The 27,498-nt window shown below is 44.8% G+C and overlaps 2 protein-coding genes and 2 non-coding genes across 6 annotated transcripts in view; 2 read left to right on the top strand and 2 right to left on the bottom strand.

Annotated features, from left to right (window-relative positions):
• sned1 (sushi, nidogen and EGF-like domains 1) overlaps positions 1–2,710 on the bottom strand; it is a 39,991-nt gene extending 37,281 nt beyond the window's left edge. Inside the window, exon 1 of the mRNA XM_058072927.2 lies at positions 543–2,710. Within this exon, the coding sequence (XP_057928910.2) occupies positions 543–755 (213 nt within the window). The 5' untranslated portion in view covers positions 756–2,710. The remainder of the gene's footprint in view (positions 1–542) is intronic.
• A 666-nt stretch (positions 2,711–3,376) lies between these two features.
• The window catches only part of crocc2 (ciliary rootlet coiled-coil, rootletin family member 2), a 39,518-nt gene continuing 15,396 nt past the window's right edge, over positions 3,377–27,498 (bottom strand). For 2 of the 3 annotated variants that reach the window (XM_058072926.2, XM_078790225.1), the window contains exons 9-37: positions 27,041–27,247; positions 26,858–26,954; positions 26,644–26,733; positions 26,463–26,573; positions 26,153–26,352; positions 22,924–23,106; positions 22,461–22,605; positions 22,239–22,385; positions 21,889–22,119; positions 20,872–21,065; positions 19,907–20,034; positions 19,482–19,651; positions 19,248–19,415; positions 18,314–18,448; positions 18,093–18,236; positions 10,073–10,311; positions 9,952–9,978; positions 8,058–8,217; positions 7,818–7,985; positions 7,128–7,491; positions 6,931–7,052; positions 6,757–6,868; positions 6,517–6,671; positions 5,856–6,296; positions 5,629–5,778; positions 5,361–5,543; positions 4,953–5,084; positions 4,172–4,351; positions 3,377–4,096 (exon numbers count right to left, since the gene is read on the bottom strand). In XM_058072926.2, the coding sequence (XP_057928909.2) occupies positions 3,998–4,096; positions 4,172–4,351; positions 4,953–5,084; positions 5,361–5,543; positions 5,629–5,778; positions 5,856–6,296; positions 6,517–6,671; positions 6,757–6,868; positions 6,931–7,052; positions 7,128–7,491; positions 7,818–7,985; positions 8,058–8,217; positions 9,952–9,978; positions 10,073–10,311; positions 18,093–18,236; positions 18,314–18,448; positions 19,248–19,415; positions 19,482–19,651; positions 19,907–20,034; positions 20,872–21,065; positions 21,889–22,119; positions 22,239–22,385; positions 22,461–22,605; positions 22,924–23,106; positions 26,153–26,352; positions 26,463–26,573; positions 26,644–26,733; positions 26,858–26,954; positions 27,041–27,247 (4,882 nt within the window). In that variant the 3' untranslated portion in view covers positions 3,377–3,997. The remainder of the gene's footprint in view (positions 4,097–4,171; positions 4,352–4,952; positions 5,085–5,360; positions 5,544–5,628; positions 5,779–5,855; positions 6,297–6,516; positions 6,672–6,756; positions 6,869–6,930; positions 7,053–7,127; positions 7,492–7,817; positions 7,986–8,057; positions 8,218–9,951; positions 9,979–10,072; positions 10,312–18,092; positions 18,237–18,313; positions 18,449–19,247; positions 19,416–19,481; positions 19,652–19,906; positions 20,035–20,871; positions 21,066–21,888; positions 22,120–22,238; positions 22,386–22,460; positions 22,606–22,923; positions 23,107–26,152; positions 26,353–26,462; positions 26,574–26,643; positions 26,734–26,857; positions 26,955–27,040; positions 27,248–27,498) is intronic. The other variant, XM_078790226.1, reaches the window with a different exon arrangement.
• Positions 23,607–23,678, top strand: trnap-ugg (transfer RNA proline (anticodon UGG)). Its single transcript has one exon. It is a non-coding gene; the product is annotated as a tRNA-Pro (tRNA).
• Positions 24,637–24,708, top strand: trnap-ugg (transfer RNA proline (anticodon UGG)). The gene has a single exon. It is a non-coding gene; the product is annotated as a tRNA-Pro (tRNA).

The following is a 27,498-nucleotide window of genomic DNA, read 5'->3' as shown; positions in this document are numbered from 1 at the left end:
ACCAGACAGCCTTTGACCTTGCCCAGTGTTGCCATGGTGCCCCAGCCTCCTTCTGCTTGGGATTTGTAGAGCGTGAGGAGGGGAGGGAGATGGGGGGCGGGGGTGGGATGCATAACTGCAACAGGTGGTGCTGATTTAAGGTTCTGTCTTGTGCGAACCCGAGACACGACTAAGGCGGATCAAAGTGTGTGAAAAGCCTTGTCGAGCTGCTCTGCACCGAGTGCGGATGCTCGGTGCATGGATCTCTGCCGGGGGGCAGCACAGGGAAGGTCATGATCGGGATGGATGGTGATCCCCGCCGTGGGCAGGAAAGGTAATATTGTACAAATGAGGTTACACAGCGGTGGAGTGCAGGCAAACATATACAAACTCTCAGCGGACTTCTGCAGTGTAGCGCTTGGCTGCGTGCCCCCACCTCATCCCCTCTGTGGCTCTGCAGTCCACACCATGTCACTGTGCCTTGCCAAGTACACACACACACACACACATGCACACACACAAACTTTAGATATATATAGACATAAACACGCTGCTGTACTCACATAGAGCCCCGTGTGCCGGTCTCCAAAGAAGGGGAACGCCACAGAGATCTCCACAAGACCAGAACCCCCGTCGTCCTGGGCTACGGTCTGAGAGTCTCCATGGTCCAAACCAAAGGGGTAGAAGTCCTCCAGCGGCACAGCGGCCTCCGCCCCAGGCAGCAGGTCCAGGGAAAGCAGGGTGCAGAGGCAGGGCAGCAGGGAGAGCAGCACCATGGCCTCAGACACCCTGCTTGGGGATGGAGCCCACAGCAGGCAGCCCAGTGGGAGGGAGGGAAGAAGGAAGGCAGGAAAGTCGTAAGGAAGGAGGAGAGAGAGGTGGCGCACACCTGAATCCAGGAGTGCCAAGCACGGCCGTCCGGGTCCTCACACTTCAGCAGGTCTCCCAGGGTGAGGAATACTGTGGATTCCTTGCATTCTGCTCGCTGCTTTGGCTGTGGGGAAGGAATGAAAGAGCAGCAGCAGCACAGATTTCCTCAACAATCCCTCGATTTGGTCCCTGATGGTGAGCTTTGAGATATCCTCAATAAAAGCTCTATTCTGACTGCCAAAGGAGTCCTTTCACTTTTGGCCACACCTCCCCCATGGGGATTCACTACCTTGCATAATTAGCTTGGGGCAGCCAATGGCGGTAAAGGGGCCGGTAACTGGATAACCACTGGGCGGGTCTATGGTAATCAAAGGCTTGCTTAAACTGGGCTCGCACTGTGCGCGGCACACAAGGACTCACAGTCATGGCGCGTGTGCTGCTGTGGAGCACACACACACACCCCCACACACATACGTTTGTGGTTTGTCAGCAGCAAAAGGCAAGACCACAAATGGTCGCAGGACGAACGGCGGCCTGCAGACATCATTGATGACGGGAGCAAAGGTCATCATCCTTTCAGCCACAACACTAAATCAACACATGCTTTTTTTAAATGCGCCAGCATGATGTGAAAGGACACTTCAGTCCTGCACATAGAACCCCCACTCCCAGGAGACACTCCACAGACACACAAACACAGTGTAGCTATTGTCTGATGTCGTTTTTATTTGACACAGTCACGATGTTCGCATGCATCGATGTCGATGGATCAACCTCGGATTCAAATAATCAGCTTGTTCTAATACAGGGTGTCCAAAGTGTTTCCTGGGTGTCATTTGCGTTCCCGTTTTTATTGACCCTTGGTATGTTGTAGAAATAAAACAAAAATGAAAAATATAAAGCAAAAAGACAAAATTTTTTGTGTTATCTATATATGTATATAAAATGGAACCTTGGTTAGCGTCATGAATCCATTCCAGAAAGGCTGACTCTAACCGAATCAATAATGTAAATTTGCTTCATCCACTCCAGAAATCCAAAAACGTTAACACATAACACAATAATAAGTTTGCCAATGGAGCGATCAAAGATGCTGGCATGGATTGGCGTAGCCTGTGTCAAGCTGTCAAACTGAAGCCATTGAGGTTTTATAGACTGGTGGTGATTCTGGCAGCAATACCGGACATAGTGTGTTTGTTCCTTGCCAGCTTCCTACGGGTGTTGTCAACCCTATGTGATTACAGCACAGATGTGCATTTTTGTCATGTCTGTGTTGACATGAATGACATGACATGAATTGTCTACTAATCGGTGGCCGGGCTATTGAAGCATCCCGAGTTATTTTCTGCTTTTCCCTTGATCACGGCTGCAAAATAACCCACAATGGAGCCAAAGAAAGTTGCAAGTGTCATCATTTTGATAAAGAAGGTGAGAAACACTATTGAATTCAATAAATAACAACCACACCTACAGTGAAGGTAAAAAGGTATCCCTTTCAGTCCTCATTAAATGCATTTACAATTGTTTCATGCACGTAAAATTGTACAACAATAAAAAGGTGTTTTAATAAAAAGGAGAGTGTGTTAGTTAGCAAAGAACTACAGAGTCAACCGCTGATGACATCATAGACAGGTGACGGAGCTGATGTCGGTTTCTGTTTCCATGTATTAGCAAGCTGTTAGGCTGCTAACAAGGATGTTTGTGATAAAAATACATTAAGAACACAGTTGCACTCACGCAGTGTATTAATAACGGGACAAGATGGACGCCATGTTGTACTAAATGCGGCAACATGTTGGTGGGACACAAACCAAAGTTCCATGGTGTATATATATATATTCATTCATTCATTTTCTACCGCTTAACCTCATGAGGGTCGCGGGGGTGCTGGAGCCTATCCCAGCTGTCTTCGGGCGAGAGGCAGAGTACACCCTGGACTGGTGGCCAGCCAATCACAGGGCACATATAGACAAACAACCATTCACACTCACATTCATACCTATGGACAATTTGGAGTTGCCAATTAACCTAGCATGTTTTTGGAATGTGGGAGGAAACCGGAGTACCCGGAGAAAAGCCACGCATGCACGGGGAGAACATGCAAACTCCACACAGAGATGGCTGAGGGTGGCATTGAACTCAGTTCTCCTAGCTATGAGGTCTACATGCTAACCACTCGACCTATATATGTATAGGCCTCACATTTATATATTGTAATAGCCTTTTAACACAATTGATAATATCAAAGTGGCCCACCCTCACATTCTTCAATTTTTCAGCATGCAACCCTTAGTGGAAAGACTTTGGACACCCCTGTCCTAATGTGAAATTCTACTTTTCGACATCAATTTAAAGCTGTTTCAACACCCTGCCTCTGGTGCTAATTACACACATACAGTGGAGCTGCTTAGTAGTCAACACAACACTGATTAGCTATGATTTAAACATGTTATTTGCCATAGAAAATACAAAAAAGGCAAAGAAAAATAGCTCAATAAACTGAGGTCTCAAATAGTGTGCTATGGTCACGTGTAATGATGTAAGAAGTATGTTTTGGTGATTATAGAGTGTGCAATGTTTTGGTTGTGCAGCAAGAGAAATGGAAATAAAAAAATACTATTTGTATATGCATGTTTGTGTATATATTTCATTTTGCCATCTAACAAACCAACTAGTCAGTTGGAAAAATGGCACTTCTTTAAACCCGTTTCAACACTGAATTCAACCTTATTTTGAGTTTATAAAATATTCTCATTACATTTCATTATGAATTACAGGAGGTCCTGGGTTGATGATGTAAGTCAAGTTTTAGTGTAAGTGGGAACTTCGACCTTACGCCCAAGTCACTCACACTGGAGAACAAAACACATAAAATACAGTAATAAAATGATTAATACAAATTGAGAACAATTTCATACATTTATTCCTGAATATTGAACGGGCCTTTGCAAGGGAGGGAGAGACAGACGTATTGGGACGTATTTGACCTACTCAAGAGTGAGACTGTATTGAGGAAATACTTAAAACAATTAAGCAGATGCCACCCGCTAGTAAAAAATATATTTGTTGTTTTGGTCAAGTATTGCTGCCGACAAGCCCATGTGGGAATGTTTGTGTGCATCGCTGGTCGGCAGCCAGGGTGAAGGTGCTACATACTTGAGTGCACGGCTGACTGCAGCATGTGTTTGACGTAAGCCTGTTGCCGCCGCAGCGTCTCCTCATCCAGCTGCTCTTTGAGAGTAGACACCTACGTGAGGACAAAAAGCCAAGGGCATCGGACATTGCTGGCCATAGCGAGGCCTTCAAAGAGCCACCAAGATACCTGATCCTCCAGACATTTAACCCTCTGGCGGTGGGCCTTCTCCCTGCTCTCCAGCGCCTGCTCGGCCTGCAGCTGAGCACTGCGTAGACGCTCCGTCTCGCCATCCAGCTCCTGATGATGGTGGACAGTGACCTCCAGGAGGCGCTGTGCGTGAGTGTGCTCCAGCTGGCTGATATGGGCCTGATACACAGATACAAAAGGCGTTTTTGAACACTTTTTTTTTAGCTTGCATCCTTTTTCACCAGCAAAAAATTACAATCAAAGCGCTTTTAATGCAAATGTTGATCCAAAATCAGAGAATAAAGTAAACATCAGGCTAGAAGTAGGGTTTTAGAAGTGGTGAGAAGCCAATGTCAATCAAAAATAGACATTTTTATGGGAGTTTCTGTTATTCATTTTTTGGTGGTCCAGTCCAGGATTTCAGCTGGGATAGGCTCCAGCATACCCGCAACCCTAGTGAGGATAAGCGGCATAGAAAGTGGATGGATGGCACCATGGTCTCATCGTGGTTTCAAAACGTAACCCCTTTGAATAGCTGGGCTCGCTTGTGCAGCTTAGAGATGTGCATGTACCACAGTGGAAAGTTCATTCTTTCATTGTTCAAATGCAATAAAATGCAATAAAATAGACATACTACAGGAACTTGGGGCAAATATTTGATCGCTTTATTGACCTAGTTCCGGCTAATTGGGATTTGTGTCAGCGTGACCTGCATCCGTCCCTCGTGAGCGATGTGTAACTTAAATCATTTATCAATGAACTGGAGCTGTTCAGTCCTGACCTGCAGAGCCGTCACCTGGTTCTGCCTCTCAGCCAGCTGGCGTTCCAGCCCGACCAGTGCCTGGCCCGACTGCTGCGTCTCCCTGGCGGCCGCTGCTGCCGCCTCCTCTGTTCGCAGCCTCTCCATCTCCGCCTGTTAATCGCGTGCAGCAAAAGTTCTCACACAGCACAAGTCACGTGATGAAAAGAAAATGAGGAAGGAAATTATTCATGTCAGCTTTTCCTTTCATCGACCAGAATTGTAACTGAAATAGTGGTTGCACACTAATATACACCTATACTAATAAAAATACTACATTTCATTATAAATGATATTAATGTTTTGTATAGTGCATAGATTAGTTCGACACCCACAGTCCGTGTGGTGCTGTTACATTGTGTGCCGCACATGTAAGTGAGATGGTCTCACCTTCTCCAACGTCTTCCTGAGAGCACCTTTGTCTTTTCCGAGCCGTGTCAGCACTTTCTCCATGTTGGCCTTCTCCCTCTGCAGCTTGTGCAGAGAACCTTGCAGATGTGCAACCTTGTCCTGAAGCTGATCAGCGTTTTCCCGCACCATCAGGTCTGCCTCCTGCTGCTGCTGCTTCAGACTCTGCGGCAAAAAGGCCTGTCACAATTGATCTGGGTTCTACCTATCTGGTTGTAATGAGGTAGCCTGTGATGTCAGCATGTGTCACCTGATGGAGAGTCTGGTTGTGTTTCTCCAGGTCAGAATTGCGCAGCTCCGAGTCCTTGTGGGCTCTTTGCAGGGCCTGGGTCCGCTCTGTTAGCGAGTGGTTCAGCTTTTTACTCTCCGACAGGAAGTCTTGGGTTTTATCCAGACGATCCTGACATTTCACACAGTCCAAGGTCACTGGTTAATTTTAAACTCATCTCTGATCTCCCAGGCCGTGATGAAGGGTACCTGCAGGAGGCGTCGGTCGTGCTCACTGGCCATCAGCGCTCGCTGCAGCTGGCCGTTCTGCTCCTGCAGCCTGCCTTCACTGGCCTGGTGGTTGCTGAGCGTGCCGGACAGCTTGCTCACCTGCTCGGTAAGCTGGCCCTGGTGTCTCTCAGCCCGGGCCAGCGCCGTGCTCAGTGTCTCTTTGCCGACCCTAAGTGCTGCACACTGGTCCTCGCTCTCACTCAGCTTCTTCCTTACCTCCGTCTGCCTCTCCTGCAGCAGGCCCGCCTCCGCCTCCAGTTCGGCAGCTCGGAGACGGGCCCGCTGCAGCTCGCCCTCCAGGGAGCGCTTTCCGAGCTCGAGGAGCCCCATTCTGTTCTGGGCCTCTTCCAGGGCTTCCTTCAGCCTCTGATGTTCTGAGTGCAAGTGAGACTGCGAGCCTTGCAGCAGATCTAGGTTGTCCTGGGAGACAATCAGTGTCAGTCAAAATCAAAGCTGTCTATAAGTGCATTGGAAAAGATGGGACATTTTCCAGAAAATAAGGGAAAATGAGGAAGCTGTGCTGCTCTGGCAGTAGCAGACAGGAACAGGAAAACAGGCAACGACAGGAAAGAAGGGCAAAATATGGGAGTATCCCAGGTAAAACGGGATGGCTGAGGGCGATTCTTCTCTATGTACCCACCCTGAGTGACTTGGACTCAGCTTGGGAAGCCTGCAGAGCAGACCTGAACTGAAGCACCTCCTCCTCAAGGCTCCTCTTTTCCCGGTCAGCTTCTTCTCTGCACATGGAAAAGGAAGTGTGCGATTCCCGCAGTTGCTCTGTCATCTCTCGGTTAGCTGCAAGTCAAATAAACACAGTGTTCAAACATTGTCCTTTTTATTAACTGTGCTGTATATTTACAGGACAATGTGCACTTCCAACCTTCCTTCAGCTGCTTCAGGGACTTCTGCAGTTTGGCAAGCTCATTGCCAGATTTGTCTTGGACCTCTGACAGCTGCTGGCTTAAAGTGACCAGTTGTGCCTTGGACTCATCCTGTAAACAACAAATAATCGTTAGCGTGGATTCTTGTTGACTTATTAGTGAGACGTACGTACTCGCTCTCTTTGTGTGTCCCTCAGTTCCCGCTGCAGGTCCAGCAGGCCGGCCTGGATGGAGTCCAAGTCCAGTTCTTCATTCTCAGCGGACAACATAGAGAAGACAGTTAGGCTGTCTCCTCCTGAGTAGAGAGCGCACTCCCGTGTAAACCTCCTGACAGCAGTGTGTAAACTAGCAAGATGACTTCAAGACCAACCTTGAAGATGTTTCCTCTTGGGAGACATGGAGCGTCGGCGTGAGCGTCCTCCTCCATCAATGCCCACAGTGCAGCGCAGCGCCGAGCGCAATGTGGACAGTTTGTGTTCCAGGTCTCTACGCTGGCCGTCACACACTCCCAGTTGCCGCTCCAGGTCCTGGACGGCAGCCTCAGCATGACCGAGACGAGCGCTGAGCTCGCCGGTCTGCATGGCGGCGACCTCAAGCGCTTTCTGTAGCTTGACGGCTGCCTCTTGATGCTTCTGGTCACTGAGCCGCTGCTGAGCTTCTCTGGCCTGCAGCAGCTCTTGGCAGTGACGCTCGGCCTCCTCCAGTTCCGTCACACGTCTCTGCAGAGCTGAGACCTGCACCACAACAAAATGACTCCTAAATGACTCTACAGTTAATCCCCACTTTTCCTTTGCCTCCCACACTTATTGAACACATTAAAAGTACCAAATGTATGGCTACTCACCACTAATGATAAGGAATAATAAGGTAAGAGAACGAAGCATACATACATAGACATGTACAAATTGTGGGCTGTATCCTGCACATTTTACCTGCATATTTATAAATCATTACCAATTTTTTTTAACCCCAAATCTGCATTGTGTTCATTTAAATTAATGTGTTAATGAAAATGAAGTCTGGCAATGTGCCAAGGTAGCTGTACTCCACACACGACTACCTGACTGTGGGCTGCATCCCTGGCGGCCTCGCTCTCCAACAATCCTTGTTTCAGATTGAAGGACTGGCGACACGCCTCCTTCTTCTTCTGCTCCTCCTGACAAAGCTGCGCCTGCATATGCTGCAGCTCCTGTTTCTGGTGGCTCTTCTCACCTTCCAGGACTTTCACCTGCAATAATAAATAAAAACAGTGTTCAAATTGACGTATGTTAACGAACTGTGTGAGGGTTGTTCAGCTGACCTGTCTGCGCAACTCCTGCAGTCCTCTGCGGGCCTGCAGCCGGGACTTCTCCAGCTCCCTCATGCTGCTCCTGAGAGTGGACGCCTCCTTGTGCATGGAGCTTTTGCATTCCTCCAAAATGGAGGCTTTCTGCTCCTTCTCCTCCACTGCTCTCCTCAAGCTGCCAAAAGTTCCACAATCCACAATGTGACTATGTTTACATAACCATAGGTTTTCCTTTTGAAAAGTGTCACATATAGACGACAACGTCAAAACTAATCTGAACACTTTGTAATATGAATATGACTATGAATGTGAATGTGAATGTGAATGTGAATGTGAATGTGAATATGAATGTGAATATGGATATGGATATGAATGTGAATATGAATATGACTCAGCGTGAACACTCTTATACACTAATAATTAGGGGTGTGTGAAGTGAGGAATTATGACATCATACCGACAATTTCCATAGCATTTAAAAAATAGCTTCAATGAAAAAAACTGCTGTGGTGGAAAAATACATTTTACAGTACTTTTCTGTATTACTGTATTAGATGGAAAAATACATTTTACTGTACTTTTCCATTGGAATTCTCTTATGCACTCAAAAGGCCATGGGTAATATACACAAATTAGAAGATAGCATTAGCAAATGGAGTGAGACTGAGGCTTAGACGGCATGGGGTGGTACTTGGTCATTGCCTTGCTCCAGAAAACAAGACAAGAAAAGACAGAAAACAACAACCTCTCACACCCAAAGCGAGAATCAAACCCCTAGACCAACAAGCCATACACAGAGCCCTTAGCAACTTGTGGCTATGCATAATTTGTGGAAGTTTGTGTTTTAATTTACACAGTTACTCAGTTTTTTTATCTTTATGTTGTGCCTTTTTTTTGCTTTTGGTTCATTTTTAATTCAATGTTATTCATACAATGTCCCACCGGCCAATAACAAAAGAGGCCCCCAGGCTGCAATACACAATTAAAATGTATGCCCACAAGAAGTAGGTAAACAGCGCACACAGTATGCTAGTGTAATGACTGAGGATGCTCCGATCAGGGTTTTCATCCATGAGTGAAATCAGCAAATTCTGATACCGATTATATAAATTGAGTTGGCTATATGATGTGAAAAAGGGAATTACCTCAATTTAGACAACAAAAATGAACGTACTTTTTCGTATACAGTGGTATGAAAAAGTTCCAAGATTTCCCTTTAAATCAGCTTTAAATCACACCACAGATTTTCAATAAAATTTAGGTCTGTGGACTGAGATGGCCATTCCAGAAGGTTGTACTTGTTCCTCTGCATGAATGCCTTAGTAGAATTGGAGCAGTGTTTAGGGTTATTGTCTTGTTGGAAGACTCCAGCCTCGGCGCAACTTCAACTTTGTCACTGATTCTTTATCACTGTTGGCAACAATCTGCTGATACTGACTGGAATCCATGCCACCTTCAACTTGAAAAAGATTCCCAGTACCTGCACTGGCCACACAGCCCCACAGCATGATGGAACCTTTGGATATGACTTTGGATATAAGATTGCGTACATTGGGGTAGCACATACTAATGTGGGCTCCATGTGAGAGAGCAGCGGCGTCTTCCACCATTGACGACTGTCACACACATACCGGTGATCAGTGTTTTGGCTACATCAGCTGCCGTTTGACTGATGATCACATTGTGAGCCTTGAAAACTCACCAAACTCTGTCAACGCTGTATTAAATTAAAGCTTTTTAACGTGCTACCCCTGCAGGATATTTTTTGTGCAAAATTTATATCACTCTCACAAACAACAGGTAAGTCCCACACGGTAGACAGGAATGTTTTGTGACCAACTAACCAATACACTATCAAAACTTGCGGCCTCAGAAAGTACTGCAAGTACACTGTCCAAAATATACTGACTGAAGTGTACTGACAGAAGTATTCCAACTGAAACACAGCCAAAGAACAACACAATAATCTCACAGCTGAATCACTACTCTGTATTCAATGTAAAAATCGATGAAATGTCCTAGTTCTCCACCTGCTGTTGTCGCTCTCTGCTCGCTTGATGGACGCTCTCAGTTCCTGGTTGGAGGCTTGGATGGCCTCCTTCTCCCTGGTCTCATCATCCAGGAGCCGTCGCAGGTTCAGCACCTCCTTGCGCTGCTTCTCCTGCCCTTGAGCAGACTCGAGAAGGGCACGGCGGGCCTCCGTCAGCTCCCTCTGGCCTTGGCTGAGTCTGTCCTCTGCGTTCTGCAGCTGCACGCGAAGGCCCTCCAGCTTTACGTCCACATGATGGGAGAAGGACATACAAAAAGGAGATTTATTTTTTACAACCCGTGTGCAGAAAAGTCAACTTCTTGCGAATGCAAGGAATTTGCTTATAAAAATTAAGAATAGGAACGCAACATGCATGGACAGCAAGTGGGAGTAGATTTTAGGTTTAGAGATTTAAATCTTGAATTAAATCTAGATTTAGTGTTAGTAGAGGACATTATTATTCATATTTTGATGAGATATTGCTTATTGCAAATATCCAACATGGCCCACCACCACTCACTTTTATAGAAGGCAAAAGAAGAACATTTTTTACAAGGAATGTTTTGTGGAAAAGGACTGGCCGCATTGCAGATTAACATGCCAACCTTGAATAACTTTCCTGGATAACATTTGGTTGTTTTGTTACCTCTGCCAGCAGAAAACTCTTGAGCACTATTTACATATGTATTACGTATTGATTGCTGCTTTGTTTGTAGAAACAACTCCACCGATTTGCATGCTATTGCGAAGGGATGGACCCAGGATAAAAATGTGGATCAAGGAATTTATTTTCACTTAACAGCGTTTGGGTCATGATTGCGTGACTGCAGTGGGGGGTTTAGCCAATTTGGCGCCTTCCACCGGCCCCCCAATGCTGCTCCCATGAAGTGGATGAAGCCAAACCAAGTCACCAACATAGAGCAAGGGCCACACATATTGTGGCGAGCTTGAGTCCCACTGGAAATGGTCAGAGGCAGGAAGTCCTCTTAGATTGGCTAATGCCAGCTTGGCAAACACTCACCCACACAAAACTAGGGTCATCAACACCAACCACCTTCTGACTCACAGTGCAAGGCATGCACACTTTTGACCCAGGAACAGATACACTGCCTGGCCAAAAGTAAAGGTTAGCATCTCAATGTAGCTAAGCAATTATGTTTGAGCTGGTAACAATTATTCACCACTTCTCCATTGTTGAACAATATGGGATAAAACGTGACAAGATAACAGAACAAAAGAAAATGAATTTGATCATTTAATAGCCTCCATACACTGCCATGTACATGCACGTCTGTTTTCCTCCCCTCCAAATAATCAGGAGGTGTCACCTGCCGCTTCATAGAACAACGGCGAACAGAGTGAGGCCTCTTGTCAGTCATAGATACAGTTGCTTTCTCTCTGTGGGAGAGGCTAGGCCACTATCCTACACAAACAATGGAAAAAGGAACAAGGAAAACAATGCCTCCAATGTGTGGAAATATTAATTAACAAGGTGAGCCTGTCAACACGAACAAGCAAGTATGCCAAATTTACACAAACGTGTGTAGAACAACAAAACAAACTTGCCCAGCTCAAACATATCCACCCGGCTCAGTTTTCGAAAAATAACCCCTACACACGAAGATGTGAGCTACAGCAGGAAGAACACAAGAAGAAGTTGATGGAGGTCAGCTACAGGCAGAACAGGCATGTCTCAGCTGGAGGCTCAACTAAAAGATGCTAGGCGATGCTGGGAAGAACTGCAAAACTAACAAAACTGGCAACACAGTCTGAGGCATTTGGTTGGCAAAGTAAATACAAACGGAACAGCAAAAAATGTGTGCATTCACAGAAAGTCAATGCAAAAGAAACGCTGCTCTTCAATGCAACTGAAAAGTCAGCATTTCAAGAAATGCTGCAAATGTTAGACAGACAATACAACTTGCCTGTGAGGACAATTCATTGTCAATTCCACAACTTTACAGAGTGAAAGATGACATATTACAGGAAATATTGCATTATTATGATATATTATTTATTATCTAATCCAGGGGTGGGCAAACTACGGCCCGGGGGCCACATCCGGCCCGCCAAGTGTTTGAATACGGCCCGCCCAATCTTTCCAAAGTATTTCATTTAAACTCAACATACAACCTGGCATCATGGCCTGAGCCAACCTTTTGATGGTTTTATCAATTTCGTTTTTTGACATGGTCTGTTGTTTACAAAGTGCTCCTGAAAAAAGGGACACAAGCACATAATAATAATAATAATAATTATTATAATACCAGGTGGACTGTTACGTGTAAAATATATAGTCTGCCCCCCCCCCCCTCCCCCCTGTAAATTTTGTCATATCAATGCGGCCCGCGAGTCAAAAAGTTTGCCCACCCCTGATCTAATCTCTTAACAGTGGTTATTTGGTCCCCAAAATTGTTAGCAATATCACTTATCGTCAGTTTAGTGTCAACACACCTGCATTATGTTTTGTGACTCGGTTAACTAAAAAAGTTTGCGTTTTTCATTGTATTTAATGTATAAAATGAACGTTAACATCTCGTCTTGTCTCATTCTTGTGGACACAATCTCATGCATTTTGTGAGTTGAGTGTCTCCTGACACCCTCACCATGTGGAAAGGCACATCCTGAGGTGCTGGAAAACATATTCGTCTGTTCAGGAAGGTCAGATTATTGGCAATATTACACATTTATATAATACTTTTTAGTATTATATGAACTGAACTGAAAATTATGCATGGAATGACTGTATCCATCCAATAAAGATACCCTGCTATTAATACCGGTACAGTAGGGCCCTGCTATTCACCGGGTTTACTTACAAAGACTAGTGTGTGGCTTTTGTAATTATTAGATTAGGTTCAGCTCTAGAATGCTCCCCTTCTCTCTTCAATTGCCATTGTTTGCACAGGACACAAACGGTGTTTAAGCCCTAAATATACCTCACACACTTATTCAACACATTTAAAGTATAAAATGTATATGTACTCGCCACTAATGAATGAACCACTGTGTAGCCTTTAGCCTGGTCGTCAGGCTAAATCAGGCAGTCTATGTCTATCTATTATTTTCCTTTTGGGGGAGAAATTACTACAAAGTGTAATGAATTATTTCACAAAAAAGTAAGGAATATTTGTATTGAAATTTGTATGATGTGAACTTTGTTGTAAGTAGGTTGTGTCGTTCATGTTTATCATCAAATAAATGACTTAAGCTTTAAAAAAGCCCCCACCATGATGAGATTGCAAACTGAGTTTGGGTTGGTGCTGTGAATGAGCTCATGTAAACAGAGCAGTGTGTAAATATGACCTATATTTATATTTGGCTTAATGGAGGAGGGAGGAGCCAGCTTATCAGGCTTGGGGATAAGAGCCGCTCAGGCCCGTAGCCAGCTCCTCGTCTCTTTGCTCAGCACGCAGTGTCAAGAGTCCACCGAGCGGCGTGATAAACAGCAGCACCCCAAAAGGACGTGGGGGAGGGAGAGAGGATGGGGAGGCCACACAAGAGGATTTTTTCTCATAAACTCTCATGTGAGGAATAACAAGCTGGAGCTGATCTGACCAATTAGACGTTATCTCATTTCTTTCCCTTCTACTTTTTGGGGTGGGTGGACGTGAGGTACTGTGGGTGCAGTGTAGTGTTATATGGATGGGAGAGGGGATGACTGGGGGTGGGGGGAGGGGGGTTCTCCCAGTGGAGCTTGCCTTTTGCTGTTACAAGAGGGAGAAAATAAACACTGACCCAACTCCCTGTCCTCCTTCCCTTGCCTATTGCCGGCTTATTTAAACAAGGAGTTAACACAAACTTTGATTTTATAATATGAAAAAACCTCACACCTCCTCATAGTGATGCTGTTCAGCATGGTGTCACACACACTCATGTGAATGTCACTGATCTTCACGCCCGCAAACGAGATCAGATAATCAGACATTCATTCAAGCAAAGGAGGAAGCCCAGATTGCATCAAGGATTCCTTTTTTTTATAAAAATACACTGAAAGTAAGGCGGCGCCAGCTCAGTCTTTTGCGCTCAGGCTCAACGTAATCGGTGGCGTAGCCTTTAAATGGTGAAAATCGGTTAAGTAAAACCAGACTTATGGTCAGGCATGTTTGCCATGATTGTGTCATGGTGTCGTCACATTATTTCTCATGTCTCATCTCTTTTAAAACAAAAGTAAAAAGCTTGTCATTAAAAGCATGAACAGCCATTTGGTTGCACAGGGAGAGGGCGGTGGGAAAGGTGAGCCGTTTACATATTGAGAGGAGCCAGATGAAGCGTCTTGGGGGTCTGGTCAGGATGCCTTTCGGACGCGTACGTGTTCAGGGCATGTTGGAGAGACTACAGTATGTCTCTTAAAGGAAAACTGCACTTCTTTTGGAATGTTGCCCATCATCCCAATCCTTATGTAAGACAGGAACACAAATGTTTTTCCTTTTTTCTGTGTGTTCTAATTATAAAAAAAAACAAAAAAAGAGGCAGCTGAGTAATCTATTCTGAAAAAGCACCAACAACACTCCATTTATATTATGTGACCTGCATATCAACCATGCTACAGACATTGTTGTTATTATTATTATTATTATATTATTACCATTGTTACACCAAATAACTACATTCCTGTTGTAGTGACACCTTGCCACACCACATCAGCAAGCGACTAGCTTGCTAACGACTAGCTTCACCACACACTTTCTTACAGCACATCAGCACCATTCTCAGAATGGCTCAGGCCACTACCGAAAGGTAACGCTACATATTGGAGATCATGCTGGATGAGCCTGCCGCCATGTTTAATGTAACTGTCAGAAACAGACAACGTGTCCCACGAGGTGGTGTACATGGTGCATGACGTACTGAATTGTGGCCTCTGATGAGCAGTCCAGTGGGCTTTGCACATTTAAAGGCAATGAGAGGTGTTCATTTGATTGGTTCCGATTACACTTGGTAGTGTTAAAATGTCTTACGCCTTCTCTCCTCCCTCTTTGCCACTTGCGCCAGACTGTGCTATTATTCACAAAAATTGCAAAGTGCATTGACCACAGGCCATTGGAGCGGCAAAGGCACAGCGCAGGGCAGGTGTGCCTGGTCTACCGAAATAGAGACAGGTTTGTGTTCGTGCATCGTTCATATGGCTTTTGGTGGTTTTGCTGGTGCCAGGTTTGTAAAAGTGTGTTATGTGCCACAAGTGGACCCCACATAAGTCATGAGTACGGCCAAAGCTTGTTCAGATATTTTGTACATCTTCCATGCACGACTCCTTCATGGTCACCACAACTATATTTGCCACAAACAAAAAATATCACCAAAAATCACACTTCCTTAGGATCCCCCAAGTAGAACTAAACAAAGTAGCCTGAGAGAGTTTTTAATGTGAGATATACAGTTAACGTAAACACAAAGGTATGTAAAAAAGCTAAAAACTACCCTGGACACCAAAGGGTCAACCGGCTCATGACTTGTAAATTTGAAAATGTTGAAATATTGTAGATGGAGTTTAACTCCCAGGGACTGTGAGCATGGCATACAGAGATCCTGCAAAACTGGCCACACAGAGATGTTTCAATGGACGACATTTGACTTACATGCTAAAGACCAGGTCACTGCACAGCATCAGAATAATTCAAAACTTAAAAACAAAGTACTCGTGAGAATGCTTCAAGACCTGGAGGTGATTTGTTAGTGGGGGTCCATGTTCCTCTGCTAGGCCTCCAAGCAACCTCATTTGCAACAATATGACAGAGCGAGGACAAGACTATCCCCTTCCCTGCTTTTTTTTTTGTATTGAAAATGAGACGTCCAGCAAGGATAAACATTGGCCTGCATCTAAATCACAGCACAGCGAGCCTCTTTTAGCTTTATAGCCGCGCCTTAACGAGGTGACTGTGAACAGGCTATTACGCTAAAAAGCCGGGCGACCTTTGTGGACGCAAACCTGACCCTGAGCGACCCCCCCATACCCACCCCACCAAGCTCCCTCCGCCCCACACACAGCTCAAGATTTACAGCTGAGAGTGGAACATTGTTGCTGCCAAAATCCCTTTCTGTAAATCCCACCCACTGAGTGTGTGTGTGTGTGGGGGGGGTCTAAGCAGTGAACGCCAAATCGTGAACTTGTTGAAGGGTATATTAACACCTAGTTAGAACAAAAAAGCTTTCTTTGTTCAAAATTTGTCACAAAGAACACAAAAGCATTGTAATGTGTATGCCAGGCCACTAGTGGGTGATGATGCAATGAAACACGACATGTGAGTACAGCAACCGTTTGTCCTCCTTGGATTGATACTATTTTACTTTGTAAGTCCGTGTTTAAAAGGTGTATTTTACTATTGTTGTGAAAATGAAGTACAGTCGTTCCTCGTTTGCAGTTAATTCCAAAAGTAGGAATCCTTATTTGTGAATTAAATATTCCAAACATCTAAATATATTTTTTACCATGATTAGATGCCTGCAGACATGGATTAACACCTATATAGTCAACTTTACACTCGTATTAACTAATATTGTAGACATGATAAGCGATAAGACATAACAATAATGCATAGCCATAAGACATAATCATTCATCCTCATTCATCCTCTCTATGACGCTTTAAGCATAGCAAGCCACCGAAACAACTAGTTAGCCTTCAATTGTTTTATTTTAAACATAAGAAAGGTTTTGAAACCGAGTGGGGAAGAAATGCAAAGTAGGAAGCCAAAAACTTCCCACTTCCTCAAGGATTGGGAGGAGAATTTTTGTTTCATTATGTGGAGTTAAGGTAACATATTGTCCGTTAAGGTAATGTTATTTAAGGTAATGTCTCATCAATGTAACATTACAGATGCCTAGTGACCAGTGTAGAATAATATGTATGACTTGTCTTTATTTATTTTTGACTAATTATATGCAATAGTAAACCACGAAACAGCAAATAATACATTTTTCAAAAGTGCCGGAGTGATGTTAGAACAATATATGCTAGTCCTGCCAGCTAGCAGTCTGAGGGGACGCGTGTTCCTCCAGTGCTGTGTCTACATAATCCACACTGCTTGGTGTAACAAAGCCAAAGCAAGAGCTAGCGTGAATGCTGCTTTAGCCACACACCTTCCACTTCTGTTGTTACGTGAGTGTATGTATGCTGTATTGTATTCAATGTACTGAGCATGCTGTTTCCTTGTCTTCTGTTATATGAGATCCTTAGACTTCTTCAGATGCCAGCATGTGATGGTATGTTCTAACAGAGTCTTTTGCGTAGACGTTCTCCATATAGTCCACTCCTGAGTCAAGCAGCCTTGGGTGTCTGGGCATGTGAGTCTGCCCTTCACTGTCTCTGTCCCTCATAGGAGGAGGAGATCAACCATCCTCTCGCATATGTGGTTGTCTATATTAACTAACATTGCAGCATGAGACTCTCTCTCTATGCTGTCTGATCAGGTTGTATTGATTTGTCTCCTTGCATGGAAGCTTTATTAAATTGAACCTCTTAGAAGTTGTCTTGTCTCTCATCAATTTGGGAGCCGGCAGCAGATTTTCCCTTGACACATGCTATGCTTTCATATTCATTATAAATTATTACCAACTTAGGGAGGATGAGATGCGTTTTGTGCAAAAAAGTATATTAAAGTAATAATAATCATAAATATGTATACATTTATATTAATTGTTAACCAATAATATTAATAATATCATTTTTTTTCTGCAAAAGCTAAATCACATCTAAGGATGTACTGTACTTTGAAGTTTTGAAATGTTTGTCTTTTCAGGCTCCAAAACAGTTGTCATATATAGCAAAGCCAAAAGGACAATTTTTTATCCGCTTTTCACATGACAGCGTCACGCAAATAGTCTTTAAAGCTCTCCAGCATGAGCCAAAATCAACAGAGGTCTTTGGTAAATGGTTCCCTCTCGCCCTGGCACTAATTGGTACAAACGGCCTCTCCCAGTGGAAGCACATCCAAGGCCTACGCATCTCACGCCAAGTCAAACACGCCTGACACGCCTGACATCTGGTCCTCTTCTTTGGGACTTCATAAGAGCTTTCTCACCTCGTGCTGGGCGACTTGGTTCTGTTGGCTCAGTTCTCGGACCTGCTTGAGCCGGCCCTGCTCTGTGACCTCGTGAGAGTTCACCGACGCCTCAAAATCGGCTCGTAGCTTCTGCATCTCGTGCCGGATGATGGATATTTCGTTCTGGAAAACAACAAGTTGACATGGACAATTCCATTTGGCACACAAACCTTGCAACGCACTCGATTAGTGATTTGGACCTTGTCCTGCTCCTGTTTAGTGAGAGCCTCTCTCCGGGTGCGCTCCAGTTCTGAGGTTGCTGAGTCCAGATCCTGCTGCAGGCCTGACATCTTCTCCGCCATGGCAGCCTTTTCTGCTTCCTTCTGGGACAAAGCCTGATCACAACAGATACAGTGAAGACCAGTGAACTAATTACTATTTGTAATCATTTTGTAAACATATTGTCATACTGTCACAGTAACAGTGGAAATACTGTCAGGAAAATATGGTCAACCGGTCTACTGTGCTCTTATCATTATTAAAAAGTGCCCTCTATGAAAATTGATCCAACATTATCCCTAAAATACATAACTATTGTCTAAAATGTGCACACGGTCACTACTTTCTGTTCAGTGCAAAGTAAGCTTCAAACTAAGGGTATGGCAGCACCTTACAAAATGCACCCATTTAATAATTTTTTTGTTAGATTGGCCATCAAAATAGGGATTTGCGCAGTCAAGACATACAACGACATTAGTGCAGCAGCTCTAAAAAGATAAAGAGTATAGAATATTATATGAAAACACAAGAATTTAAATTAAATGAAGAAAAATGGCAGCTGCACGGCGGCCGAGTGCGCAGCTACGAGATCACACAGCCGGGTTAGATTCCACCCGCAGCCATCTCTGTGTGGAGTTTGCATGTTCTCCCTGTGCATGTGTGGGTTTTCTCGGGGGACTCCGGTTTCCTCCCACATTCCAAAAACATGCTAGGTTAATTGGCCACTCCAAATTGTCCATAGGTATGAATGTGAGTGTGAATGGTTGTTTGTCTATATGTGCCCTGTGATTGGCTGGCCACCAGTCCAGGGTGTGCGAAGACAGCTGTGATAGGCTGCAGCATGCCCGCGACCCTCGTGAGGACAAGCGGTAGAAAATGAATGAATGAATGACTTATGATACTAGAGCTCATCACCTCCTGTTTGTCACTCTCGTCCTGCAGGAGGATTTGCTTGTACTGCTGCTGCACTCTGTGAAGCTCCTCCTGTGCCTGCTGCACCTCCTTCTGGCTGCGGGATACTGACTCCTCATATTGAGCACGCAGCTGGTGCTGCTGCTCTGTCAGCTCTGCACAATGCTGCTCCTGTGCGGAACCACCATGACATGAGCCCTCGCACTCCTCCATCATCATCTTGTTGTAGCATCAAACCTTGAGTCTGCGTTCAGCCTCCAGCTGCTCTCTGTGGTGTTCATCTCGAGTCATCAGGCTCTGTAGGGCGTTCCTCTCTGCCTGGGCTAACTTCTCCTCCAAGTTGCTTCGCTCCTGTGCAGCATAAGCAAGCTGGCACTCTGCATCCAGATGCACCTGTGCAACATCACCTGGACACACAGGTGGCGATTATTTACATTGAGATAATCCAGAATGAGCATGATTGTTTTTGCACTTCAGCTTCATGTAACACCACATGGGATTATTGTGTAAAATGCTGGGAAAATCAACTCCATGCATCCAGAAAGCCCAGCTGTGGAACAGCTCATACTTGAAATATGGTCCTCTGGTGGACCCTTTGTAAGCTCCGTGGCCAGAGGGGTTGGCATGAGGCGGGGGGGGGGTTGCCGTGAGGCTCTACTCACGCGTCAAAGCCTCATTAGCCGACAGCAAGCTCTGCCGCTCGGCGTCCACACGTTTGCACTCAGCCTCCAGGGATGAAGAAAGCTCCTGGCTCTCGAACAGGCCCGTCTCCAGGGATTGTTTCTCAGCTCTGGAAGGTTGTGGAAAAGACGTTTGAAGCATGAGGTGTGGAAGCTCGTAAACTCCAAGGAGCCGCTGAGAGATTTCCATAGCGTGTTATTTAAATGCTTTCATTACGCATTCTTACAACTTTGAGAGAGCCACGTTTGTAAGTTAGAGAGAAAAATGACACAAAAAGCAAAGGCTTCCAGGGATGTTGGGAATGAGCCAAGAAAGGACCCATTTCATTTTGATCTTTGACCCCTAAAAAGTCACATTATAGGTGGTCCTCATGTTCTGACTCTTTGTGGTTTATATTGCCTCCCAGAAATTATAAATACTGTACAAAAAAAGACAAGAAGTAATTATGTGTGCACAACGCAAGAATATGTAATAGGGTGTCGCTACACTGAGGAAAATCTATGTCACTTTTGTTCTTTTTAGTCGACTTTTTTCCCTTCATTATGTTTCCCAAGTGGGAGGCATACTCTCCTCAAGAAAAAGGAAAGTGAAAAGTAAATTGAAATTAAAGATGGGAAAAGGCTGAGAACATGGCGAAATCAACACTGGCTGCATAATTTGTTGAAGCCACTGACACACTGCGACCATTGTGAGGGATAACGACGGTATCTTCGAACATGTGAAAGCATCTGCCCCTAAGAAATGGTTAGTGACAACTAGGTAGTGTAGCGGCCTAATTATTGTGACTTCCTCCTCCTAAGATGCCTGTTTTTGCCTCCCTTGCAACACCCCTTTCAGTGTGCAAGACAACATACAACGTCCTTGATAATGTTTATGAGTCTACTATACATGCCACTCGATGCAACGCTTCCAACCCCAGCAGCATCAGCAGTAAAAGCATACCAACCTGAGTGCGAGCAGCTCCTGCATGAGGCCACAGGTCTTTCGCTCGGCCGTGCCGAGTCGGACCTCCAAGGCAGCTTTGTCCTTGGCCATGTCCTCCTTGTCAGCACTGGCTCTCTTGAGGACTGTGGTGTGCACCTCCAGCTGCTTCCTGCTCTCATGCAGCTCCTCTGACACGCTCTGAATCTGTCTGCTCACCTGTATTTTTCACATTTCATTTCAAAACAAGAACATTCTTTAATTGTATTTCAACAAACAATCCAAGTAGTTTGGTGGTTAAAATGAAGCACACGATGGATGAGTTTATAATGGAAATGAGCAACCTCTAATATTTATTATATTTATTCCACTGCAGCAGAAAATTTAAAAGGCAACAATCAGAGTAATTTGATTTCCCTCCAGGCTAAACGGAAGTCATACTAAATATTAGCACACCACATCTCCCAACCTGGATGAAACATGAGCTTTGTGCACTTTTTTAATGCTCTGCTCATTTATTTTCACAGATAGGTTATCTAAAACTGTTTGGATGGAATTTGTCAATTTGTTTAGTTAGGTAAAAAAAAACTACCTGAGATCAACATGGAGGTCCTGCTTTCACATTCAGGACAGATAATAAAGCCAGAGAGGATTCTTTTCATTCTTCAGCAGGCAAAGATCTGCTTTGGTTCAGCGAAGAATGAGAACACTTGTGGTGCAAATTTACGAGTCTCTCTCTGAAAGCACTCTGATCCTTTATTTATCTTCCTCACATTTGTGCATTAGGATCTCTTCCCTATTCCGTCCCTGGTGACTCGTAAACGACAGACCTAGGCCATTAATACTGCGCTGGACATAAGAAAATATGATAGCTGTGTGTACTTAATCGAGATACATTTAAAGAAGACAATAATGATACTCCATGTTATTTACTACCTAGTCTTCTTCTCTGCAGTAGCACAACTGTTTGTTGTGTCTTCAAGGACCACCAGAGAGTGACAGGTTCAGTTTGAAGGACACATAAGGAGGTGAGTTCTCAGACCTTAGAGTGCTGCTCCAGGTTTCGGGCGTTCTCCTTCTGCAGGAGGTCCAGGTCTCCCTTCAGCTTGTGGTAAGTGGCCTGCAGGTGATGGTGTGAACTCTCCAGGGCTTTCTTCTCTGTGAGCAGGTTCATCTTCTCCTGTAGCAGCCGCGACACCTCCTCCCGTGAGGACACTCTTTCTGCTTCTGCCTCCCGCCGTTGGTCACTGAGCTGTGCCTTCTCTGCTTCAGCCTACAGGACACACATGAAACACTTGGGTTGAGATTAGTGTAAAAGCAAATCATTTTCACCAAGCAGAACAAAAAGTAAGTGTGAATGCACCCCTTGCATGTGACAGCACGGCCACTCACCTGCAATAGGAGGCGGCTGAGCTCCACCTTGTCTTTGGCCAAGCCTTCACTGAGGGCAGCCATCTTGGCCAGAGAATCTTTCAAATCCGCCTCCTGATTTTGTAGCTTGGTGACGACTGACTCCTGCATAGCGCCGTGACACTCCATCTGTCGAGTGCATCATCAGTCAGACACTATTGTTGTACTACGAGAGTACGCACGATACCCATCATGGTGGTCTACCTTGCCCAGAGCCAAAGCAAGGCTGGCTTTGTCCTCCAGAAGCACCTCCTTCTCCAAAGTGATCCGACTCAGTGCCTCCTTCACTGTTATCAACTCCCTGCGTAGATCAGAGTGTTTCCCTTCCAGCTCCTTCAGGCTCTTCTCACTGGAACACATCACATTCTCTCATACCGTTTCATCATCACACATTGTACAAACAAAGCCCCTAAACAACAATCCATCTGGTTTTGAAAGATGGAGCAACATGGGCGCCAAAAGCCATGTTGCAGAGGGACTTAGCTGCTAGTTGGATAGCATGTTCTACTCCAATTCTCAGCTCATCACATTTTTAAGCAACAATAAGTGGAAATGTACCTCTGTTACATGAGTGCAGTAATGTAATGAAAATGACTTTTTAACACGTGGTACTGATCTCAAGTGCAAACAAGCTCAAAAACATTCCGTGGTGTGTGCCCTGACGCACCCTCGCTGGGACTCAACGCGCTGCCATGTTAACTGTAGTTCAGCGTCCTCCCTCTGCTGCTGAACGAGGTCATGCTGCTTATGGAGCTCCAGCGTCGAGCTCCGCAGGGTCTCCAGATCGGCGCGCAGAGAGTCCGCTTCCTGGTACACTCCCACCAAACGCTGCTCCACTCTGCACTTCTCACTGGGACATACATAAAAACAATAATTACAAATTGTGAATTTCAGTTTACTCATGCAAAAATGTAGTGGTGTAAAACTATTTGGATATTCCATAATAGGTGAGCTAAACGATGAAGGTCTGGAAGCAAAATACATCCATCCATCAATTTTCATCAAAGTTTCTGCATGCAGGGCTCGTTGGTCTAGGTGTATGATTCTCGAGAGGTCCCGGGTTCAATTCTACAGACACTGTCAACCTCACTGAATTAAAGTCTTGTGGCTCAGTGAACTTCATAATTTCTGACTGAGTAGTTTGGATAAGAATCCTACCACCAATTCACGCGCACCTGAGTCCTACAAGACAGACAATCTACAGGTACTGTGGGTACTCAATGAACAATGCCGACTTTTAGCAAGTCAAGGGTCTCTGCTGGCCATGCTCAATGACTGGAAGACTTCTGCAGGACGGCTCGGTCAAGTTTTGAACACATCCATCAATTTTCATAAATTTTCTGCATGCAAGGCTCGTTGGTCTAGGCGTATGATTCTCGCTTTGGGTGTGAGAGGTCCCGGGTTCAAATCCCGGACGAGCCCTTCAATTGAAATCGTTGGTCTAGTACCTTTGGATGAAAACCTTTTTAACAAACAAGGAAAGTCCAGTTGCCTCAACTCAACCTTTGTGGTTTACCCTGACCTGGAAGACAGACAATCTACAGACACTGTCGACCTCACTGAATTAAAGTCTTGTGGCTCAGTGAACTTCCTAATTTCTGACTGAGTAGTTTGGATAAAAATCCTACCACCAATTCACGAGCACCTGAGTCCTTTGTGGTTTACCCTGAACTGGAAGACAGACAATCTACAGGTACTGTGGGTACTCATTGAACAATGCAGACTTTTAGCAAGTCAAGGGTCTCTGCTGGCCATGGTGTGAACACTGTAACACTTGTCCATCCATTCATTTTCATCAAATTTTTCTGCATGCAGGGCTCGTTGGTCTAGGCGTATGATTCTCGCTTCGGGTGTGAGCGGTCCCGGGTTCAAATCCCGGACGAGCCCTTCAACTGAAATCATGCGGCTCAGTTGGTCTAGAACTTTGGACGAAAACCTTTTTAACAAACAAGGAAAGTCCAGTTGCCTGAACGCAACCTTTGCGGTTTACCCTGACCTGGAAGACACACAATCTACAGACACTGTCGACCTCACTGAATTAAAGTCTTGTGGCTCAGTGAACTTCGTAATTTCTGACTGAGTAGTTTGGATAAAAATCCTACCACCAATTCACAAGCACCTGAGTCCTTTGTGGTTTACACTAAACTGGAAGACAGACAATCTACAGGTACTGTGGGTACTCATTGAACAATGCAGACTTTTAGCAAGTCAAGGGTCTCTGCTGGCCATGCTCAATGACTGGAAGACTTTTACAAGAGGGCAAAGCCACGGTTTGAACACTTTTAGCAAGTCAAGGGACTTTTGCAGGAGCGCTCGGTCAGGTTTTGAACACTGTAACACTTATCCATCCATCAATTTTCATAAATTTTTCTGCACACAGGGCTCGTTGGTCTAGGCGTATGATTCTCGCTTCGGGTGCGAGAGGTCCCGGGTTCAAATCCCGGACGAGCCCTTCAATTGAAAACGTGTCGCTCCGTAAACTAATCCTACCACCGATTCTTTGTGGTTTACTCTGACCTGGAAGACAGACAATCTACATGTACTGTGGGTACTCATTGAACAATGCAGACTTTTAGCAAGTCAAGGGACTTTTGCAGCAGGGCTCGGTCAGGGTTTGAACACATCAATCAATTTTCATAAATTTTGCTGCATGCAGGGCTCGTTGGTCTAGGCGTATGATTCTCGCTTTGGGTGCGAGAGGTCCCAGGTTCAAATCCCGGACGAGCCCTTCAACTGAAATCGTGTGGCTCAGTTGGTCTAGAACAGGGGTGCTCATTAAGTCGATCGCGATCTACCGGTCGATCGCGGCGTGACATTAAAAAAATATCATCCTAGCATCAATGCCGTCACTTGATTGATATACAGGGCAGCCATTCAGATGACAACTGAATGTTGCCCTTCGGGTGACCAATCAAATCAAACAACGTCTCTAAGTGCAGCAGAACTACGATGTCAGCCTATCATCCATCCCTGTTACTTGATTGACATACAGGACGACCAGTCAGATGACAACTGAATTTTGACCTTTAGGTCACCGCTCATGCGTAAACAACAATGCAAAGTGCTAAGCTAGTCGGCGAATTGCGTCAGATTTTAAGCCCTCGCTAAAGTTTATGGTCACTAAAATGAGTGAAGTAGCTGGACCAAGTAAAAAGGCAAAAACATATCACTTCCATACGGAATGGGAGGTGGACTTTTTTTTCACAATGTCTTTTTCGAAGTGCGTTTGCCTGGCTAACCTGGCTATCAGCAGCTACTGTCCGGACTATGCATCCCTGGCTGATTCAATTCAGTGCAAGTCATCAAAGTAAACTCAGGTAATTACAAAAAATGTTAATAGTTAATTATGTGTGTTTTGCAATATTGGCTCATTTGGTTATGTAAGGTACATCAACATACGTACAACATACGTATTGTACATTGTACGTACAAATAATCCTCAATACATTTGAAAATAAATAGATGTTTTGCATTTTTGTAGTGGGTAGATCATTTTGACTCGGTCATTTTAAAAGTAGCTCGCATGCTGAAAAAGTGTGAGCACCCCTGGTCTAGAACGTTTGTACGAAAGCCTTTTTAACAAACAAGGAAAGTCCAGTTGCCTCAACTCAACCTTTGCGGTTTACCCTGACCTGGAAGACAGACAATCTATAAATAAATGTGTTCCAAATCTATATAAATATTTCATTCCTCTTGAACTCGAGTTTGAATCGTTCTCTTTCTTTGTTCAGAATTTACAATTTATGGGAGTGCATTGTGACACAAATGTCATGACTCACATCCAGACCAGGAATGAATGAAGAAGTTAACTTGGTAACAGAATGTGACCATTTGGGGGCATTTTCAGTGCTCCTGCAACATTTCGTAGAATCTTTAGTTAAACAAATTTGCATTACCTTGAGATTATCTCCAGCAAGGAGTGAGAGCTCTCACTTTCTCTGAGACATTCCTCCAGTGCATTTTTGGCCTCTTGACTTTCCTTCTTTACTTCCTGGATCGTCATTGCCAGCTCCCTCTTAGCAGAATTGCTCTTCTGCAGCTGACCTTGCAGTACGTCCACTTGCTCCAAGGCGACATCCAGGCGACCATGAAGGTCCTGCCAATTAGACATAGATGTTGGTGTATGAGTATGTTACTCATTTTTTACCACTCAAAGTGTATAAAAAGAAGAAGTCAAGATAAAGGAGTGATGAAAGTAAGACAGACCTGAGCTTGTTTCTGGTGCTTGGAGAGGGCACACTGCAAAGCCGTTAAAGTATTGTTCCGCAGAGAAGAACCACTTTCAGACGCACCGCCATCACTTTCACTAGCAACGAGCTGGACAGACGTTGTGCACATTGGCTGCCGTTAGAATGTGCATGTTTGCACGCAATCGGATTCTTCTGACCTGATGGACACTGCAGAGCATTTTCTTGAGGGCTTGGTTCTCTGCATGCAGAACTTCCATCATTGCTTTGTCCTCAGTTCTCTGTGTCTCCTGAGCAGGAAACCACGATGATAAAACAAACAACACAAGCCTGATGTTACATGGACTGCTCCCACGCTAAAAGACTTAAACTAATTCAATCTCAAACCACCAGTCCTGTTTGTTCACATCTCACCATCATGTCCAGGCTGGTCTGCATGCTACTGAGGGTGGAGTCCTTCTCGCTGTTTTGACTGCGAAGATGCTGTACTGTGTCCACCAGCTCAACAACCCTGAATGCACCAACATCGACAGACTAGAGAGAGCTCCTCAAGACATTACAATTATCCTCAATAGTTCTTTAGTCATGCTTCTGCACCTGGAGTTGAGCTCAACTTTCTCAGCATCCCAGCGACCCTGAAGCTGCATGGCCTCTCTGAGCTTGACCTTCAGCTGCCTCTCCAGTGGCGACGTCTCTGCGCCACTAGAGGCACTCTCCTGCGTTGCTTTGGACTGAAGCGTCTGACAGGCGATGTGAAGATGCTGGCTGGCCGTGGCAACCTCGCCTCGCATGTCAGAAAGTGTCCTAGAAGTAGGCATTGTGTGTGATTGTGACGTCTGGCTGGCTACAAGCAAAGATTGATAAAACACAAAACCAATATGTAACACTATTAGTGTTTATTAGTATTAATTAGTCTTTTAAGATTTTCTAGTGTCAAAATGTGGTTGGATAGCTAAGATTGTCTTTTAACTGCCACATAGGGGTAATGTAGATACTTCTGTTGGTTTTCCCAGTGTCATCTGATTTGTGCAAAATTAAAAATGCTTTAGTGGTAT

This window comes from Doryrhamphus excisus, linkage group LG4 (assembly GCF_037039965.1).
Source record: "Doryrhamphus excisus strain RoL-2023G ecotype Guam linkage group LG4, RoL_Dexc_Guam_v1.1, whole genome shotgun sequence".
NCBI classification, from domain to species: domain Eukaryota; kingdom Metazoa; phylum Chordata; class Actinopteri; order Syngnathiformes; family Syngnathidae; genus Doryrhamphus; species Doryrhamphus excisus.
The sequence above is the reverse complement of the archived record's forward strand: the minus strand, read 5'-3'. Positions and strand labels throughout refer to the sequence as shown.